Genomic DNA, 20602 nt, shown 5'->3' on the forward strand with positions numbered 1-20602 from the left:
GAAACTAAAACAAACAGCGCCCACACACGCACACAAACGAAAACCCAAACAGACACGAAAAGCATGCAAGGGAGGAAGACGGAACTCTCACGGGGGGGGGTAGTGCAATCGAAAAGGACAAAGAAAACGCACAGGCACACATATATGTATACATCTACACAGCAGCACAACGAGAGGAAAGGGGAAAGGTGCTAAAAAAAAGAAGGTACACCAGAGAAAGGAAAAAGAAGAGAGAAACAGGTGGGGAGCATATCTCAACACGAAGGGTGCGCGCTAACGTACACTCATGCCTACATGAGCCGCCGCTCGCCATGTGATGGGAAAAGGGGGGAGTTAGCAAAAAAAAAGCAGCGAATGGGTGAGCGAGTGGGGGGAGGGGAAGAGTAGTGGGGGGAAGCGGCAGGCGGTACAACTGTGGCGAAGAAACGCAACACGCACACAAACACAGACGAGCATACGGCCAACACAGCAAACGCGTAAAGGAAGAAAAACAAAAATCCCTGTTAAATCAAAAAAAAGAGGTGGAAGAGTGCAGACAAAGGGGTTCGTGGGTTCATCTAAAACGTAAGGTTCAGCGCAGCAAGCGCACACAACCACCGACTCCTTCCATTCTGCAGACGACTACAAGCCGAGCGCCTTGCCGAAAGGAGAAGAGGAATAACAAGCAGCGTTTCGGTCCCTGCGGAAAGCACTAGCTCACCACCTTCGCTGCAGTGGCGTGCCGCACGTTACGTCACGTCCGACTACGAGCGCGGAAGCTTGCCCCACCGCGGGCAAGGCAGGGCTAGTGGTGGGATGATGGGGTCGAGGGGAACGTTCGGTAACAGGCAGCTTCCTACAGGCTCCGGTGCAGAGAAATTTCGTACACCAAGGGCCGCAGGCTGCATGCCGTCTGGCGAGCCGCCCGCTGCCGCTGTTGTGCCCCCGGCGCGCGCGGGCGACGTGCTAGTTGGCGCCGCTTCCGGGGAGGCAAGAAAGGAGTCGGGGCAGTGACTCTGTGATCCCATGGCGGCCGATGTGGCAAAGGGCTGCTGCGTTGGAGACTGTAGCGAGGCCGCGTCGACACCCAAGGTGCTCTCACGCGGTGCCATCGTCGGCGTTCCCGAGGCGCTCGATAGCATGGGCACGGCCGCGGCAGGCGGCCAGGGCTGGCTGGCGACGCGGACAAAGGACGGCGGAGACACCGAATACGCGAGAAGCGGAGCAGGTGAGCCGGACTCCACCACGTATGCGAAGTTTCCACTCCCGGAGTGTCCTTGTGAGGTGGGCGAGGTGAGTTGCAGAGGTGAAATAAGCTGGGTAGTCGCCGAGGGCGGTTGATGGGAAGAGCCGCTCTGCATGGCCGCGGCAGTGCCTGCCGCGGCCTGATACGGGTAGAAGGGGCTCATCGACGTCGCCGGGGCGGGACCAGAGATGAGCATGAGCCTCTGCCTCGCTGGCGGGGTGGCTGCTGCGCTCGACGCGGTAAAGGGTTGCGAGGGAGAGTGGGCCTGCAGCACGAATGATTGCTGTAGCATCTGTGGCTGCGTGGCCTGCAGGGGTGTGTTGGGCTGCGAGAACCCTGGCTGCGTTGCGGGGTATCGTGAGAAAGGCGTCGCTGTGCTACTGCTCATTCGAGCAGGATCGTACGAGACGTTAGACGGCGGCTGTGGGGGCTGCATTAAGTTCACAAGGGAAACGGACGCGGCGGTGGTGGCTGGGGAGCCGATGGTAGCCGCGGTGGATGTCTCGCCGGTCTTGTGGTTCGCCGAGTGAATACCCAGCAGCTGCGAATTGGAGAACTCTGTTGTGCTATTGGAAGCCGATGGGGTCCCGGACACCTGTGAGGGATAAGGCGGCGTCAGATATAAAATGTTGCCCTCAGGCCGGGGCCCATGTGGCACCTGGGCAGAGTCCGTGGCAGAAGGGTACGGAAAAGGGATAGAGGCGCTACTCGGGTTCGGATCGATGAAGACCCTCCGTGGATCGTATGGATTAAACATGGACAGGGGGACGAAACGGTGAAGAGAGCCGCGCGGCACACGCTTACCAACACTCACAGCACCCACGCGAGAGAGGAGTGCTGAAAGCGTGCACGAAAGAAAAAAAAACAACGAAGGCGGCCACTACAACAATGAAAAAGGCGCAAATCACAGACGCACACACTCACGGGAAGACCGCACAGAAGACAAGAAGGAAAGAGAGAAGACGCGGCGGCAGTAGCAGCGCCCCTCTAGGACTTTTAAGCCTGGCCTGCTCTATTTAGAAGAAGCCTTTCTACAGGAATCCGACGCGAAGAGGTCGACAGAGAACAACAGAGAGAAATAGAGAATGAGGAAGGAAACGAGAGCAGAGGAAACAGAGGAAAGAAACGAAGAAGAGAGAGAGCAGCCACCGCGAGGTGAAAAGACAAGCTACCACGACGGCACGCAAAGGAGCTGTCGCGTGATTCGGAATCTTCGTTGGATCGGGGTCTCGGTATGTGGAAGCCGCAGGTGTGCGCACCTCTTTCTCAAAGTGACTCACTACTTCTTTTCTTTCCTTGCGCTCCCGCTTGTCTATCACAGCTTTTGTATTTTGCCTGTTCGATATCTTTCCCCGCTACCTAAACGCTAGAAAACGTATATACCAACAAAAGAAGACAATATGGAGAGGCGGCGAAAGGCGAGATAAAAGGGGAGGGAGGGAAGGGGGAAGGGGGCACAGCACCATATCAATGACAGCGCAGAGAGATGGCGTGTGCGTGTGGACACTTCCTTTCCTTCGCCAACGTGTGAGAGAGAAAGGAGAGAGATGGACAAAGGGGGAGAGAGAGTGACACCGAGTCTGTGAGTGAGCCAGCATATTCGTGTCCATCGATCCGACTTCTGGGTGTGTGCAATCGCGCCGCTTACGTCGAGGCCATAGCGGTAGGAACAGAATGCATCTTTTACACAAGACCATGGATAACCGTATATGTTGTGTTGATGTTCTGACGAGAGTGCAGTACCATCTGTCTTCCCAGCTTCCTGTCTCACCCGGCAAAAACATGAAGGGGGTCGAATGAGCGGGACTTACTCTGAAGGCACAAACAGCGGAAATAGCGAGGGAGGAGGCGCCCATAAGGCCACTAGGGTCCCCTTTCAAAGAAAATGGAAACTAGACGTAGCCGTGGCAGGTAGTAGAGAGATCCTGCTGCCACTGGAGAAAGAAAAGACAAGTCGATCACGCACCGATCTCGTCGCACGGCGATGTCCCCAGAAAAGAGCACTAAGAACAAAGGGAGGAAAGTCATAGTCCTTCCGCAGGGACTTGTGCGCCCACCTGCTGGATGAGGAGGAGATTAAAAGAAAGCAAGAAGGAGAGAGCGCGCGGGAGTCCGACGTCGGCATTCCGTGCCCCAGGCAACGCCTTCGCCACGGCGAAGTAACGGTGGTACGGTACACGAGGGATCCGCCAAGGCCGATAAAGGTGAGGTGAGGTGAAGAGAAAAAAAAAAAACAGTCCACAAAGATCTACATCGGGGGTAGTCCAGTTGGGCACGATATAGGAAAAGAGAAGGGAGTGGAAGAGGTATACGGCAAAAAGAGACACACACAATAAGCGTTGCACATGCATACACACACACGCGTACCCCTACACACGCACAAGTGGACACTCGCACTCGTGGCACCGGAACAGGAAGAAAAACTCCGAGGCAAACAAAATTAGCCAAGCCAGCGTAGCAGGGGGCGGACCCGAAGCACACACACACACACGGAAGGTGATGGGGTGCATACACGGGGAGCTGGAGCACAGAGGAAAAACGAAGTCGAAAACGCAACAGAGGAGAAGCACACACTGAATGGAAAAAATCATGCGCGTGAGCACAATAAGGGCGCGAAGAAAGTGGTGCAGCGGCATCTGTAGAGAAGTGAGCATATCTACATAAGCACAGATACACAAAAGACATGGGCAGCGCCTTGTTTTCGGTGACTTCCATGCGTGAGAAACACCGGGTTGGAAAGGGAGAGGACGATGAGCCGCACCGGATCCAGTGCACACGTACCTATAGCAAAGGCACCGTAAGCAGCAGCAGCAAAAGCAACACTCAAAACAGGAGAGGCTACGACTCTTTCCTTCAAGGTGCCCGCCATCTCTGCCGCACAGCATGAGTGAAACACCACTCACCTCACCTCAGGGCCTGTCACAGGCCCCATCCGCGTGGGGCGAGGCAGCGCTAGACACACGTGTTACAGCAATACGCCGACTCCGTCATCCCAGCACCGCCCCTACGCAAAACTCTACTCGCCCCCCCTCCCCGCATCGCAGGTCGCCTCACAGCAGCTACCCTTGTGCTGGTCGCGACCCAGTGCATCTCCTCGCGGTCCCGCACTCCGGCGCCCCACACCAGTGGGGCAGTGCGAGGCCCGGGGGTGGGATACGTACGAGTCGCGCTGACACTTCGCCCATCACATGGATGGCAGAAGCGTGCGCACCGTCGCTGGCCTCTCCAGCGCAACAATGTCCACAGCCTGACCGCCGGCATCCGTAGCGGCAAACCACTCTGGCCTCCCCCTCACGTCGTAGGCACTTGGCCCTGTCACCACCAGAGGTGGCTCGGCATTGGCAGGGGATAGGGAGAGGCTGCTTGGCTTCCCCACGCAGAGTGGGGGGAGGGGGTGTACTGGCCCCTGCGGTACCGCTCACGGAGGTGTGTCCCCTCTCCGCGTCACCGGGTGGAGAGAGGAGAAAGAGAACAACAAAGAGGAACGCAGTACGCAGACACTTGCAGCAGCAGGCGATGGGTGCCTGTAGGACGTGCGGGTGCGTGAGTCATCGAGAGAGAAAAGACGAAAAGCCCTTTAGGGCAATGGTATGCGAAGCGAGAGAGCAGGCAAGAGAAAACATCGGGTTGCGAAATCAGGTGAGAGGGGGAGGAGAATAGAGGAAAGGAAGCGAGGTGAGAAGGGGTAAAACAGCAAACGACAAAAACAGATAGAGAACGTTCGAACGTGTGCAGGAGGAAAAGGGAAACGCAACGAAAAGGCGTACGAAAAGAGAGAAAGGGAGTCGGGGTCGGGACACGGGGGAGGCCATGGATAGGCATCACCGCCACGACCGGCACTTTCTATGTTGTTTGTTTCGCTAACAAAGTACGCACATTCAAGACGCGAAAGGGTGGCGATGTAGCCTACCGTCATCGAGGGAGACAGGTACGCAAAGGAGTAGGTATATGGGTACACTAGTCGAAACTATCAGCACAGCGCTGATGGCAGTCCGTCCCCCTTTCCGTCAAGCCAGTTAAAATAAAGGGAGATGGAGAGCGCAGCAGAAACTACCAAAAAGATGGCCTTCTTCCTCTCACTGTAGAATCGAATGAGAGCGGTGTCCCTTCCCCCATCGAACTAGGCGCCGCGGGCAATGGTGACAAGCTTTTTCTGCCTGCGCGGACTTCCTGGGTTGCGGTACAACCCCCGTAGTAGGCACACACGCACACACACGCACACATGTTGCGTAAGTGCTGTAGCACCGCGTGCACTGTTATTGTTTGCGTGTCTTCTGTCTTTCGATTTTTATCCACTTGCCTGTTTGTCTTCCTACGGTCCTGGTCCCCCTTCCCCCTGTGGATAACTACGATCGGAATGCGCGGGTATCGCAGATTCGTGTGTGTGTGTGTGTGTGTGTGTGTGTGTGTGTGTGTGATTGGGGAAGCAATCCCGAGAGGAAGAGAGGGCAGTTGAACGGTAGGCAAGACGAAAAGTCAAACGATAACACTGAGAGAGACGATAGCAAACCAACTTGATGACGCCAGAAACGAACGAAAAGGGGCGAGGAGCTGCGCCCACAGCGGTAGTCAGCAGACGGAAAACAGAATGAGCGTGGATGCGGGCTTGTTTTTTTTTTGACTTGTTTGTGTCTGGCAAGTGGGAGAGAAGAAAAACATATGCTCAAAGAATAGAGAGGTGTGTACACGGGTGTGCAGAAGTGCCTGCTTGTTTGCTGATGTGGGCGTGGCACGTTCTTGTTGGAATGCCCAAGTCAGTGTGCGTATGTGTGCGTGTGTGTGAGAGATGGGGAGATAGGGGAATTTGTGCGGTGAGAAAGAGAAGTGTTGGGGGTGAGGGTGGCGATGATGCACGGCACGCACCAATAGAAGGAGCGAGAGAGAGCAAAGCGCGTCAGAAAGGGCACTTCACAGAAGCCTGGCAAGCCGCGCTACCCTTCTGCTGACTGCTGATAGTGGGGCCGGTGGGTGTGCATACACTTCGGCCTACCAGCCCCTCAAAGGCGTGTTTGGCTGTCTGTGGTCTTCACACCGGAGGTAGATACTTCAGTACAAATAGAGGTGAGAGAGGCGCAAAAGAGGTGGCGGCGTCACTCGCGAAACTCATCGGCTCTGGCGCTGAGTCCGCGCCTGTTCTCCCGAGTCATCTCTGCCGACGCTAGCGCGTTTTCGGTGGCTCTGCTAGTGACGAAGATATGGATGTCATTTTCTTCCCCCGATGAAGGGGAAAGAAGGGAGACAATAGATGGCGGAGACTCTCTGCTGAGCCTGGAAAACGCGCGGAGGCGCAGACGACGAAAACGAAGCCACAACAATTAGAGAAAATGCACCAAAACAGAAGGAAAACAACAAGAAACGTGAGAGGCACGAAGCACCACATGATGGACGAAAGGGAGGAGCAGCGACACAGAGTGACAGCGGGGAGGCTGTAATCGAGAGCATCGCGCGATGTCTGGGAACAAGCTCTCTTGCCGTGCACACACACACACACGCGCCGACGCAACACTCGGGAAGATTAATGTCACCCACGCACGTTCCCATGGAGGATTGTACTCGTCGAGCAGGCAAAAGAGAAGGACGTGAGAGTCAAATTTTTTTAGGCCTGGCGTTGGAAAAAGTACAGCGACGCCAGGGAGAAGGGCGGGTTCTGCGACTCACCCACCTTTTCATCATTGAATAGGAGCCACTTGCCCGTCGCGGCATCCTTGATGTGGCAAACGTAATGCCCCGTCCGTGCACTCGCGCCCATGTGACTGATCATCGCTGTGAGCTCGTATGAGGCGGCCCCATCGGTAGCCGGTTTTGGAGCGCTCACTGAAGTAGCGCTTTGGGTTGGCGCCAAATGCTGCTCCTGCTCCTCGGCGTGCAGCGGTGGCGCGGCCTTGATCTCGTCAGCGATGTGCGGATGGCTGAATATGTAGTCGATGGCGCGCTCAACGTTCATGTTCGTCTGTAAGAGGGCGTAGCGCGCGACGTCCATCTCGATCCCCATGCTAACCACCGACACCAGTGCCACCTCATCTACTTCCTGCTGCGGAGCGGCCACGTGGGCATCTAGCCTAGGCTGTCGTGCAGAGGAGGCCGACGAAGCAGGCATCAGCACCTCACCCGGCTGCAGCCCAGTGCCGCGGTAAGCCTCCAGAACGAGCTTCTGCGGCACCTCCACATATGCATCCATTTTCTTTGTGTTGTGGGTAGTCATGTCGAAGTACGTGCGGCGAATGTACACTGGCAGAACATCTGGGAAGCTGGCGAGGCGGGTGACGGTGTAGTACACGGCCGATTCAAGGCATGCCTCGCACCGGCACTCGATGCCGCTCGGCGAGGTGGCTGCTTGCAGGCAGTCCTCCAGCGAGCACCGAGGCCGTATCGCGTCCATCTCCGCCTCGCTTGCAGCAGCTGCAACAGACGAGGCCGGCACCGGATCGATCGGGATCGGCAAGGACAGGCATTTGTCCGTCTCATACGTGTAGCGCACTCGCTGGCACTTGCTGCACTGCATACGCTGCTCAATCACCATCTCCATGATATCAGACGGGTGAATCTGCTGCTGCACATTGTCGGCACTGGTGCTGCCGCTGCTGTTGAGGTGCACGTGCCGCTGCATCTCTTCCAGCAGGTAGAGCAGGTACTCCTGAGCATCCTGCTGGGCGCCAGTGGAGAACTCAGGGTGCTGGTGGGCGTACACCTTCTTGAAGAGGCGGGGGCAGATGCCGTTGGTGAGCTCGTGGCCTTCCCGGCTGAACTCACCGGAGAGCAAGCCGGCCGCCACGCGCTCCGTCTGGCAGTGGTGGCAGTTGTACGGATTCGCGGTGCACTGTGCCTGATGCGGGGTCGACTTGGCCGGAAAGAAGAAGCGCTGGAACGGGCCCAGCGACATAAGGCACTGCACAACGGATGCGAGGTAGCAGCTGTTGCCAATATTCTCGATGCCAGTGTGGCCTGGACCGTAGGATGGCGTCAAGGACACGCCGGCCTCCGTGATCTTGTTGAAGTCAAACTGCGAGGAGTAGTCGTACTCGAGCTCGCCCATCGTCTTGGCAGTCTTCTTGGCAGTTTGTACGTCAATGCCAAAGTGTGCCATGTGGGCTGCGAAGTGTACGTCATCAACGTCATCGTCGCAGCCGTAGCAATAGTAGTCGGCGCCCTCCGCGGTGATGGTGCCAAGCTTGACACACGCAGGGTGTCCTGTCAGCTCATAGTGCTGTAGTGCATGGCCCTGGCCGCCTGCTTCGGGACGAGGGCAACCGATTGCACCGCACGTGACGCACATCCAGTTGTTCACGTTGCATCCGCACATCTCCACGGAGCAGATGTCGTCGGAAGTGGGCGGACAAACAGCAAAGGGGCTCGCCAGCTGTTCGAGGCACACCAGATGAGGGCATTGCGGCTTCTGCAGGCGGCCCACACCGCCATCAGCTGCGCTATCCTGCGCGCCTGGTTCCGGCGCGTTGATGATGCCGCTGTACGCCTCGACAGCCAGGTCCGGTACTTGCGCAAACCGCACCTGGCAATCCGCGCAGCACACCGCCGTCTCATACTCCGCGGGGGCCACTACACCAAGGTAATTCACATCCTTCACCTCATCCGTTTCCTTTGCGGGGAGTTTCTTGACGGTTGTGTATATGGCGTGCGCCCCGTGCACCCTCATGTGCTTCTCCAGGTGCTCGCAGCACAGACCTGTGTGGCATGCCATACATACATAGACTCCGTCGCCTTGACGGCATGTCCGGCAGCAGTACGCACACTCGTCACGGTGCACTGTCTTTCCGGGGAACGGGGTCACTATGGCAGAGTCACTCCACGCGTGAGGACACGCCTCCTGCGTCACAGGGAACGGCATCGTGCGCGTGCGAGCCAGGAGCGCCGCTGGTAACACACAAAGACGCGAAGACGTGGATGAGCACAGACAGAAATGTAAAAGGATTTAGCTGCAAAGGTGGAAGAAAGGTGGAGAGGAAAGGACACGAATGCGGCAAATAAGGAGAGAATGTGTTTCGGCAGCACACACAAATGCGAAAGAAGAAACGGAAACAGAACGTTGATGTTGTAATGCAGCCACGTGCGACGCACACGCCAAGAGACAGAGAAGGTAACAGAAGGATCGACAGCGCCGCAATGGCGAAGGCATTATAGAGGAATCCCGTGACCCGGGGAAGGAGGTGGAGACGCCTTGCATCACTATGGGGGAAGGGGGCATGCAGGTGTGAACGTGAGAGAGTCTGCTGATGCCCAAAAAAGGGTAGAGCATATACACATTCAACAGACATACGCGCACGAGATGGTGAGCCATCGCGTCTATATAACTGGAGGGACAGTCGTCCCCGCCGCCGTCTCCCCGCAGTATATTCTGCATTTCCACTTCCTTTAATGATCTGTGTGGTCGCTACCAACATGCAATCAACCAAAAAGGGGGGATTTTGCTTTTCTCAACTTCTCAACCATTCTCTGCCGTACAACATGAATCCAAACTCCGCTATACCCACCGGGCCTGCCGCGAACCCCATCCGCGTGGGGCGAGGCAGCGCTAGACACACGTGTTACAGCAATGCGCCGACTCCGTCATCCCAGCACCGCCCCTACGCAAAACTCTACTCGCCCCCCCCCCTCCCCGCATCGCAGGTCGCCTCACAGCAGCTACCCTTGTGCTGGCCGCCACCCAGTGCATCTCCTCGCGGTCCCGCACTCCGGCGCCCCACACCAGTGGGGCAGTGCGAGGCCCGGGGGTGGGATACGTACGAGTCGCGCTGACACTTCGCCCATCACATGGATGGCAGAAGCGTGCGCACCGTCGCTGGCCTCTCCAGCGCAACAATGTCCACAGCCTGACCGCCGGCATCCGTAGCGGCAAACCACTCTGGCCTCCCCCTCACGTCGTAGGCACTTGGCCCTGTCACCACCAGAGGTGGCTCGGCATTGGCAGGGGATAGGGAGAGGCTGCTTGGCTTCCCCACGCAGAGTGGGGGGAGGGGGTGTACTGGCCCCTGCGGTACCGCTCACGGAGGTGTGTCCCCTCTCCGCGTCACCGGGTGGAGAGAGGAGAAAGAGAACAACAAAGAGGAACGCAGTACGCAGACACTTGCAGCAGCAGGCGATGGGTGCCTGTAGGACGTGCGGGTGCGTGAGTCATCGAGAGAGAAAAGACGAAAAGCCCTTTAGGGCAATGGTATGCGAAGCGAGAGAGCAGGCAAGAGAAAACATCGGGTTGCGAAATCAGGTGAGAGGGGGAGGAGAATAGAGGAAAGGAAGCGAGGTGAGAAGGGGTAAAACAGCAAACGACAAAAACAGATAGAGAACGTTCGAACGTGTGCAGGAGGAAAAGGGAAACGCAACGAAAAGGCGTACGAAAAGAGAGAAAGGGAGTCGGGGTCGGGACACGGGGGAGGCCATGGATAGGCATCACCGCCACGACCGGCACTTTCTATGTTGTTTGTTTCGCTAACAAAGTACGCAAACAGAACAGAAAAAAAAATGAGTATCCGTGTGAGAGCGCAGAGCGAAAAAGGGTGCCACTTGTGAGAAGTGAAAGGAGCAGCCGCGCAGCGCGGCACAAAGGAGGAGGAGCAGGGGAGGGTGGAGTGGGCTTCCTGGTGGGAATCACTGTGATGCTACACTAAACGCACAAGCAGATGACGTGATGAAATAGGGAGGTGGGAGGAAGGCAGCGTGTACATGTATGCCCTCTCTTCTTCCGTACTCCCAAACTTCATCCCGCGCCTCTCCCTGTGCCCCTTTCACGTCTGTTTGGCACCTCTCCCTTCTCAGTGTGTGCAACAGAAGAGAGACAAGCACAGATAGAAACAAATGCGTCTTGGAGAATGTGGTTTGCGCAATATGGGAGGGGGTGCATAAGAGGTTTGGGGATAAACATTCTTGAGCATGGGGAGGGAAGAGGTACACGTAGCTTGCCCCGGTCAGAAAGAGACCCTGAGAGACAGGCGTAAGCGCACATGCAGGCAGTAGTCAAGGTACGTCACCCTCTGCCCCTCCTATTCCTCTTTTCTTTTTTTTTTCACACGCAACTACAAACCAAAACAGCAAGACATCACGCTCGGTGAGCGAGCAAGAGGAGAGTATGTGTGCAGGTGAGTGAGATTGGATTTAATCGGCTCAAACAGTGAAGTAACAAATCGAAGTCAGAAGATCGCAGCAAACAAGACAGTCCCAGCACATCAATCAAAAAAAAACAAGGGGGATGAGAGACACCCTTTACTGCGGAGTGGGGGATGGCGAGTGCGGTGAAAACAAAAGGCAGCGAAAAACAACGTAAACATTTTGGGTAAAAAGGCGGCGCACCAAACAGAGAAACCACAAAGCAGAACAAAAGGCCAAAGGAGAAGGAGCTGAGCGACGCATCCAACACGCGAAGGGATAGCACAGCAACAACGAAAACAAAAAATAGCAATAAAGAAAGCAGCAGCAAGGAAGCAGGCAGGGGAGCGGCGCGATTAAACGCTCACATTCTCCTGATGCGTTTCTCCCACTGCTCATCTCTGTGAGGCGGCGCCAACAAAGAGGGGAATGTTGAGCGTCCAAAGTCCCTACCGTCTCCTTGTCTGCTGCACACCCTGATGGATTCTCTCTTTTCTTTTTCTCATTTCCATTGACGAACCCCCTCGCTCACCGCTCTGTTCGCTACCCCCGAGGAAAGTGAAGTTGGGCACGCTTGCCGCCCTCACCCGAATCTACCTGAAGGAAGCAAGGAGGATAGAGTGTACACGAGCGTAAAACAGGGAAGCACTTCACTTGTTTTGAAACTGAGGTGCGCGCTTCTCCACAAACGCGGTCATGCCCTCCTTTCTGTCGTGAGTAGAGAAGGTGGAGTTGAAAACCATAGACTCGTACGCCAAACCAGCCGCGAGCAACGTCTCCTGCGACTCGTTTACAGCCATTTTGGCCAGCTTCACGGCAATCTGGCTGTAGCTTGCAATCTTCTCCGCCATGAACATGGCCGTCGGCATCAGCTCCTCGTGTTTCACCACGCGCGACACAATCCCCGCGCGCTCCGCTTCCGCCGCCGTGTACGTGTTGCCCAAGAGAACCCACTCCATCGCACGAGCCTTGCCAATCATGCGCGTCAGACGCTGCGTGCCGCCCAGTCCTGGAATGGTCGCCAGCTTAATCTCAGGCTGTCCAAACTTCGCCTCTTCGCTTGCGACAATGATGTCGCAGGACATGGCCAGCTCACACCCACCGCCGAGAGCGAAACCATTGACCGCCGCAATGATCGGCTTGCCGATGGTACGGATGCGGGTCAATGCTTGGAAGTCGTTTGACAGGACGCCCTCGGAAAAGGTGCGATCCTTCATAGACTTAATATCAGCCCCCGCGACGAATGCGCGACCCTCGCCTGTGATGATGAACGCGGAGCACGAGGGGTCCTTGTCGTACTTTTCCAAGTTTTCCATGAGGCTCTCCGACACGGCCCTGTTGAGGGCATTAAGCTGGGTGGGGCGGTTGATAGTTAACGTAACCACGGGGCCGACCTGGCACGCCTTTACCACAGGCTGCGCGGCGCAGCGAATCAGGTGGGAGTAGCGGAACATCACCGGGGGGGATGAGGAAGTGAAAGACACTCGATTAAGCTTCGCGGAGTGCGGAGGAGGGAGCGGAGGGAGCTGAAGCAGACTTGCGTGGACTTGCTGAAAAAGCAGCTTCGCGCGTGCGTCAGCCTTCGGTAGGTGTGGAAGTTAAGAAGTGAGATAGGGTGGGCAAAAGAAAAGAGAAGGACTAGAGAATCGAGGGGGAGAAGAGCAAGCGTGCCAACGGCAGGTGCTAAAGAGAGAAAAGGGACAGAGAAGCGCAAACAAGAAGTCGAGTGAGTACAACAGCAGCGAGAAGACGCAGGGGGTGAAGATGGATGTAGAAGGGTGGAGACGTCCCGTTGGGCGTGCGTGGGCTCACAGATGCAAGCACCGCACGAAAGTGGAGCACGTGTGACAGGACCGTATGGAGCGCAGGCCCTATTGACCTCTTCGCTGGGGTCAAGGTCATCTCCGTTGGGCGAAGGCAACCTGCGAGGGGAAAACAAGGTTCCCGCAGGTACAGGGTGTGGGTCCACATCCTCTCTTCCCTTCAAATGCGCGCACGCTTGCGGCCAGCAACTCACAGTGGAGGGTCGGGAAACAGAACGATGCGCAGGGTGGGAGGGGGGTGAGGCGATGAGGAAGAAGGGATTTGCTCACATTATGCGTGTGTGTGTGTGTGTCTCTTGCATGTTGGATGTTGTGCTCTCTGAGCTATGCGGAGCGAAATAAGAACAAAACAAAAGCGAAAACACACAGGCATAGACAGACACGTCCATCGACGCACAACGACAACCACGAAAGAAAAATAACGAAACAGCTACGCAAATAGAACCAAATTCAAACGGAGAATAGGGTAAGAGGCACAGCGAGAGAGACACGCACACGCACACAGACATACCATAGAGCGAAAAGAGCGAAGGGAAGAAAACCTTATATATATGCTTGTCTCTATGTGATGAAGTGGAAGGGGGAGGGGGGGCAAAGGAGAAGAGGAGGAGACCCAAAGAGAAGAGAGGCCAAAAGGGGGGAAAAAGAGCAAGAGAGAGAGAGAGAGGAGACACGTGTTCCACGAAGTGAAAGTGCAAAGGCCTTGACACCTTTTTTTTCTCTTTCGTTACTGTCTCTTTCGGAGAGGAGGGGAGGAAGACAAAGCACGGGAGAAAAGGGGCCGCGCCAGAACAGGCAGGGAGAGGACGGGAAAGAAGATGAAGGGAGAAACGGAGGGAGGGAGGGAAAAGCAGAAGAAACAAAAGAGACCGGTTCATGCATCCAATCTGAACGAGAGGAGAGGAAAGGGGAGAGAGTGTGAGCTGGTTCAAACCACCGGCTCAGCAAGACCTCGCCGCGCATTCGCTGCGCTGCTCCATAAAACACAAAAAAGGGGGAGGAGAGTACGGCGGTCACATCCTTTTGTGTTCCCTTGGCATCCTACAAGAAACGCGCTTGTAGGAGTGCGTGTAGGGTTTCTTTTTGTTGGTGCTGCTTCTGCCTTCACATCATGTGTTTCCCAACCTTGCTCTTCTCCATGTCTTCCGTCATCTGTTTGATATGTGCTGTAGTGTACACAGAGACGGCCCCATACTGAGCCAGGAGCCCGGCGTAGGCGAAGGAGAAAGGAAGGGGAGCGACCAAAAGAAGGATAGCGGCAAAGATGCAGAGAGCAATACTGCGTGGTGTGCCTACATCATTCGCCGGCGAACGCACCGTGCGTGAAACTTGGCACAGCGCACCTTTCTTCTTCGTATGTACATGTGTTCCTGTGTTTCGACGCCTCAAAAAGGAAAAGGGAGGCATGAGTGTGTATAATCTCGAAGGTCTGCTTGTGAGAGAACGAGAGAAAAGGGAAGAAGGTAAAACCGAAACAAAACCACCGGGAAAAAGGCAAAACAGCGCATCGTCATCATGCTGTAACAACAGGCACACTCGCGCACGTCATCTCCTTCCTCTTTTCCTCTCCCCAGTCACGCAAGGGTATAGAAAGGGTAGGCAGGGAGGGAAGTGAAAGGTGGAACCAGCACGCCAATATTAAACAAAAACGTAAAGCAGAACGAAAGCAACCTCCGCGAAGAAGCGCAAAAATCTCACTCCGGTATCCTACACACACGCACGCAGTGGGGTGTGGCAGTATCGCGAGAAACAGCACGGAAGGGTTGAGTAGTAGAATTGGAAGAAAGGTGCGCTTCATGTGAGCACACACGTGGCAGAGAGTGTATGCCATACCTTTGTGAATCCTGCTGCCTTGTACATGGCGTTGCCACAGCGGCCCTTCGTAGTAAAGAACAACAACAAATAATGAAAAGACGACAGTCATAAATAGCAGACTAGAACACAACCTAGGAGTAGGGCAAGTCCATGCGAAAGAGAACGAAGAAAAAAAAGGAAAGCAGGTGGAAAATAAAAAGCAGCCAACATTGAAGAAAAGCGCTGCACACCACCTTTCCTTGTAAGAGGAAAGCAGATACAAGGCAGAAGTGAAGAAGCTAAATCTCTCCGCCACTACAGCACCATCTTATCAAGCTGGGCTTTTACATCCTTCTCCAAAGACTCCTGTGATCGAGTCACTTCCTTCTCCTTCTGTGCGTTGTTATTGATGAGGCGGGTCATCTGCTCCACTGCCATCTTGACCATCGCCACAGCACTTTCGGTGGTTACCCCATCGAAGAATCGGTGCTGAAGCAGCTCTGCGCACGTTGGGCGGGTGTCCGGGTCACGCTCGAGGCACTGTTTCACAAAGTCTTTCACATCGTCGGAAAACGCGCCGGACTTGGGAAGCGTCGGTGTGCTTCCGTTGGCCATCTTACCGAGCAGCTGGTAGAGATTCATCTCCTCCGGCGGCGCCCAGGGGTTCTTGCCGGTGACAGCACCGATCATGGTGAGTCCCAGTGACCAGACATCGCTGCTAAAACCGTACATGCCTTGCTCCAACCTCTCGGGGGCCATGAAGCACATGGTGCCAACGTACGTTGACGACACAGCCAGCGTTTGAATCAGCCTCGACACGCCAAAGTCAGCAATCTTTACGTGGCCAGTTTCGCTGATGAGCAGGTTGCTCGGCTTCAGGTCACGGTGCAGAACACGCTTCACATCATGCAGGTAAACCAGGCCAGACACCACCTGGAAGAAGACTGCCTTCAGGAGTGCCTCGTTGAGCCCGCCCCAAAACAGTCCGAGGTCCTTCACTGTGTACGGCATCCACTCCATCGGGATCACAATTGCGTCGTCCTCAGCATCCCAAAAGGCGCCGTAGTTGTTCATCACATACGGAGAATCGCCGCGGGCCATGAAAACCTGCAGCTCACGGTCCACCTCGTCTCTATGCGCCTTTGAAGAGATGGGAATACGCTTCAAGGCAATCGATGTGCCATTTTTGAGGCGCGCGAAAAAGACGTCGCCGCTCGCTCCAGCGCCGACGTTGCGCTTCGATGAGTAGTCAATGTCGTCCTTCTTCACAGTACTCGGCAACTCGCGGCCGTCTTTTGTGTACATGCCGGCCTCATTGAAGAGGAAGGCGCGGAACTGCAGAGAGTTGTTGCTGTTGATTTGATAAGACTTCGAGTCCTGCTGGAACTTTTCCACAACTGCCGCATCCAGTGCGAGAGCGGGTCGATTCTTCATTGCTATTAAAATGAAGCTATTATGATTGCTTCTTGTCGAGAATGCAGTGATTAGAAACCCTGTTTATTTTGCAGCCGTTTTCATTTTTATTTTTAGGGAGAGAGAGAGAAGAAAAGAAATTCTGAGAGAAGCAGCGATAAAGCAACAACACAATCGTGCGTTGTGAAGAGAGGAGCTGTCGTTTCTCCTCGGAACTGCGCGCCATATGCAGGTTCAGTCTGCGTCCTCAACGCTTGTCCGACTGACTCACGCGAAGCGCAGAAAAAAAAAGAGTAGCACAAACGTCTCAATCAACACCCCGAAAAGTCAAGAGGGACCTTGCGTTCGAGCACATACAGTGAAAGATAGAAGTAAAGGGGCAGCCTTTCCAAGTGCTTCATGTTAGGGAACGGCCATGGCTTCGCACGCGGCATCAGAAGGCAGACAAGCAGAGCGTTTTCATTTTCGCAACGAGTGGGAAGCAAACAAGCACGTAGCGATAGGGTAAAGAGTAAGTAAAGACACACTAAGGGAGAGCACAGGGACTGCACACAAAACAATAAGCAACAAACGCGGCAGAGTCGCGTCATGACTCTCAGGACCTTCCTCAGTGAAACAAATCGTCAAGATTCACGGATCCTCGCCCCTGCCCTTCAGTCGGTAAGCTTACCCTAGCAGATGGGTCCGCTGGCGATGGAGCCGCAAGAAGAGACGACGCCCCTGATGAGACACCTGCACCTCCATTAAAAAGATTTGTCTCAATGTTCGTCGCCACACCTGCCGCAGCGGCTGCTGCTCTCTGCTCTCGCAAAATTCTTCGTTTCTCCTCTGACAACTGATGAGACACTTTCTGCGAGTTCTTTATGGACAGCAGGCTCGCTGCGATCGCTTTACCAATTGCCGAGAGCTCACTAAAAAGCTGACCGAGCTGCACAAAGAAGACGTTGGACGACGCCCAGCCGGTCATCGACGACTGTTCAAGAGCAAAATGAGTTGCCGTCATGGCATTTCCGAGAGAATCAATGTACTTCCGACCAAGACTCTCTAGCGCCTCCGATTCCTTCACGCAGTTGAGTTCTGCGTACCGTACAGCCGGGTCTTCCCTGGACGTGGCGCGAGACATGGCGTGCATCATTTCGTTCTCCTTCATCTGAAGGCGACGACGCTGGCGGTCGAAGTCTGTGAGTGCAGCCGCGACATTGCACGACGTGTCTGCGTTCACTTTCTCGATCTCCTTTATGGCGGTGCGTGTCACATCCACACACGTGGTTTTCGAGGCGCTGAAGTCACCAAGAAACCGTTTTAACTGACTGCTGGCCTCGCGAATCTGCCGAAAATATTGTCCCACTTGCGGGGCATCTGAGTCGCCGGCATTGGCGCGACCGTCGACTTCCATGTCACAGCAGCGATGAAACTGCTCCAGTGTGCCCAGCAGCCCGTCGATTTTCCGCGCCAACTTCTCGGTCGACTCAGTAATTCCTTCGAAATCGTCGACAAGCTGCAGTAAACAGCGGCGAGTCTCGTTTACAGCCGCGGAGCGCTTCTCATATTCTTCATCTCTAGTGCGCTCGAACACGCCAAAAAGCGACAGAAGGGATAATTTTCCTGTGGTTACCAGATGATGCAAGCCATTCGCACCCCTGAACCTCTCCAGTGATGTACCAAGTGTGTAAAGCAGGTCCTGGACGCTGCGCGTAGTTTGCTGAAGATTCATCGTTGCTAACTGGGGTGCGTTTAGAAATATATAGTGGAAAGATGAAAGCGTCTCTTCTCCACTTTGCAGATGTATTTGTTTTCTCTTTTCCTCGCTCAATGAGAAGCAACAGAAAATTGAAAAGCGCAGAGCATATACAACAGTTGAGATGAAAAGCTAAGCGAGCCTATATACAGGGAAAGGCAAAGTGATCAAGAGCAGCTGCTGACCGCTACCTGCTCACAAAGTGCTGTCGGCCAAGTTCCTTGTACACTTGTTGCCTTACAAACATCTAAGGTGATAGGGTTCCAGACTTTTTAGCATATCCTCGCTGAGACAGCAAGAGGAAAACTCGCCTTTTGTTTTTTTACCCTTCTTGCGTTAACCTTCCTCTCATGATGTTTAGTGCCGTATCGCAGCGTTTAGTCCGCCTCGACCGCCAGGAACGGGTCCTGATAAATGGTGTCGAGAGCCTCGGTGACCTCCATCACAGCCTCTGGATCTGAAGAAAAGTTCTCTGTGAAGAAGGCAAAAAACGAGTCGGTGCGCGCGCGCTCAGTGCCAGACTTCCACTTGACTGGATGCAGAGAGGTCGTTTTCATGTCCGTGTCAACCTCTCGTGAGACCTCGCCCTCCTCGACAAACATGTTCTGACGGAAGGTAAAGATGATCTTCCGGTAGAGCTTATTCTCGCTGATACGGGTCACTACTTGAAAATCTGTGACAGCGCGAATAATCTTAGGATCAATGGTGCCGTTCAGCAGCGTTGCGATCGGTGTCTCAGGAGACGATAGCACACCGGACCAAAAGTTGGTGACACCCTTGAGAAGCTCACGGCGCTCCATCAGGAGAGGCTCCATCTTGCTGCGGTACTCGAGGCGCAGGGCAGTTGCCTCTTCATCACACTTACGATCAATGCTCACCAAGTCGTCGGTGAACTTTGAGATCGCTTGCGCGGCACATTGCGAAAGCTCCATTGCAGACAAAGAAAAAAGAAGAGGGGGCTCGATATCAGGTTGTTTTCAGCTTTGGGTGAAGAAAAAGGTGAACGGATGGCGGCACAGAAGAGTAATGCGCACGCAAAGTGCGGCGGGAAGCACAAGCAGCATAACCAGTAGTCAGAAGTACATGCAGTCATCAGTTTCTTTTCTCCGGGCCTCACCTCATCAATCGCAATCACATATCGAGCCCATTATTGCCGTTCTCGTTGCTTTCGTCTCGTCAGCTAGATACGCTTTCGAGGATAGTCGTTTGACCTAGTTTACAAGACTAAACAATCGCGTCTTTCCTTTCGCTTTGTTTCTGTTGTTGCACTTGAAGACGTAGGAAATGACACTCGAAGGGTAAGAGTTCGAGCAAGCTCGATGAGCAGCTCAGATACGCTTGGCGCACGCAACGCCAATTTTGCACGCAAGTCGTATGCCATTGTAGAGAAGCGGATAGGCAGGGGCTTGATCAGCACCGTTCTGCTCCCCTAGCTCTTGGTGATGCTTCTCCTCATCTCTAAACTTCACAATGTAGCTTTTAACATCCGCCCAGGCCTCCTTCTCGGCTTCGCTCTCTTTAATATCGGAGCAGCTGTCCTCGAGCACCTCGAGCTCGCGGAGCTGATCGTTATAGTGGTTGAAAATGGTAGTTTCAACAGCTGCATGGCAGCACATCATCGCACCCTTGCCTAGCGCTGCCGTCCCAGCACCCAAGGCAAATGCTCCGAGTTTGAAAAGGGGATCAAGCGAAGTGGTCCGCACACCGTGCTGCTTGGCAAGCTCAGACATCACTCGCTGGTGGACAAGTTCGTCGGCCAGGATTTCTTGCGTGATTGGGAACGCATCGTCCAGTGGCGACATCCACTCAAGCTGGTGCCTCGCAATACGAACAGCGGCCACCTCACCTGCATGATCGACGCGGACAACTTCATCAATCTTCTGTTGCTTCAAAGGAATCGCAAAAACGGGCCCGAGGGCCACCAGGGACGGATGAAAAAGAGATTTCATTGATAATGAATGTGCATTGTTGCTGACAAAAAAAGATGAGGATGAAATAACAGAGAGTACTAATAAGTGCAAGCGGCACCACAGCTGGGGAAAGAAGGATTTCGGCACTGAACAGAGGCGAGGAGCTCTCTCACCGCAGGCCAGAGTCAGCGTGTAACGAGCGCCTCAAAGCCCTGCTGCCGTACCGTGGCAAAGCAGTATCTGTGCAGCGCATGGTAGCAGCTGCCACTGCCTGTGCCACTTTTTCCGAGGGGAGCTGCACGGGAGCATCACCTCAAGTAAAGGGAGAGGGTCCACACTGTCATCAAGAGCATCAATCAAAAAGTTTGTATCAAGAAAGTCAAGGCCTTCCTGCTACCTCACTCGCCTCCTCATTCACTTTTGAAATGAGAAGCTGCACAACGCAAAGGAGGTGCAAGAACTTCTGCTTCTTGCTAGTCCGCAGTTTTCGCAATCGTAAACAAGGCAGGTGTTAAGAGAATGCATACGCGAGCTGGGGGGGGGGTAGTACTGATGGGAACGCAAGTCTGTTCAACAGTGTTCGCAGTATATTTCAACGTGACACAAA

At 54.7% G+C, this 20602-nt stretch overlaps 7 protein-coding genes across 7 annotated transcripts; all 7 read right to left on the bottom strand.

Annotated features, from left to right (window-relative positions):
* Nucleotides 1–743: 743 nt before the first annotated feature.
* On the bottom strand, nt 744–1982 carry LINJ_29_2400 (hypothetical protein, unknown function; the record flags this gene model as incomplete). The annotated part of the gene is made up of 1 exon (XM_001466725.1): nt 744–1982. One exon carries the CDS (start codon nt 1980–1982, stop codon nt 744–746), a length of 1239 nt encoding a protein of 412 aa, XP_001466762.1.
* Nucleotides 1983–6821: 4839 nt separating this feature from the next.
* LINJ_29_2410 (putative cysteine peptidase, Clan CA, family C19) lies at nt 6822–9068 on the bottom strand (the record flags this gene model as incomplete). Its single annotated transcript, XM_001466726.1, has 1 exon — nt 6822–9068. The coding sequence occupies one exon, from the start codon at nt 9066–9068 to the stop codon at nt 6822–6824; it is 2247 nt and encodes a 748-aa protein (XP_001466763.1).
* Nucleotides 9069–11967: 2899 nt separating this feature from the next.
* LINJ_29_2420 (enoyl-CoA hydratase/isomerase-like protein) lies at nt 11968–12771 on the bottom strand (the record flags this gene model as incomplete). Its single annotated transcript, XM_001466727.1, has 1 exon — nt 11968–12771. One exon carries the CDS (start codon nt 12769–12771, stop codon nt 11968–11970), a length of 804 nt encoding a protein of 267 aa, XP_001466764.1.
* Nucleotides 12772–15249: 2478 nt separating this feature from the next.
* On the bottom strand, nt 15250–16368 carry MKK (putative mitogen activated protein kinase; the record flags this gene model as incomplete). The annotated part of the gene is made up of 1 exon (XM_001466728.1): nt 15250–16368. The coding sequence occupies one exon, from the start codon at nt 16366–16368 to the stop codon at nt 15250–15252; it is 1119 nt and encodes a 372-aa protein (XP_001466765.1).
* Nucleotides 16369–16954: 586 nt separating this feature from the next.
* On the bottom strand, nt 16955–18061 carry LINJ_29_2440 (conserved hypothetical protein; the record flags this gene model as incomplete). The annotated part of the gene is made up of 1 exon (XM_001466729.1): nt 16955–18061. The coding sequence occupies one exon, from the start codon at nt 18059–18061 to the stop codon at nt 16955–16957; it is 1107 nt and encodes a 368-aa protein (XP_001466766.1).
* A 401-nt stretch (nt 18062–18462) lies between these two features.
* Nucleotides 18463–19017, bottom strand: LINJ_29_2450 (conserved hypothetical protein; the record flags this gene model as incomplete). Its single annotated transcript, XM_001466730.1, has 1 exon — nt 18463–19017. The coding sequence occupies one exon, from the start codon at nt 19015–19017 to the stop codon at nt 18463–18465; it is 555 nt and encodes a 184-aa protein (XP_001466767.1).
* A 396-nt stretch (nt 19018–19413) lies between these two features.
* Nucleotides 19414–20034, bottom strand: LINJ_29_2460 (conserved hypothetical protein; the record flags this gene model as incomplete). The annotated part of the gene is made up of 1 exon (XM_001466731.1): nt 19414–20034. The coding sequence occupies one exon, from the start codon at nt 20032–20034 to the stop codon at nt 19414–19416; it is 621 nt and encodes a 206-aa protein (XP_001466768.1).
* Nucleotides 20035–20602: the final 568 nt, after the last annotated feature.

This window comes from Leishmania infantum, chromosome 29 (genome assembly GCF_000002875.2).
Source record: "Leishmania infantum JPCM5 genome chromosome 29".
In the NCBI taxonomy this organism is placed as follows: domain Eukaryota; phylum Euglenozoa; class Kinetoplastea; order Trypanosomatida; family Trypanosomatidae; genus Leishmania; species Leishmania infantum.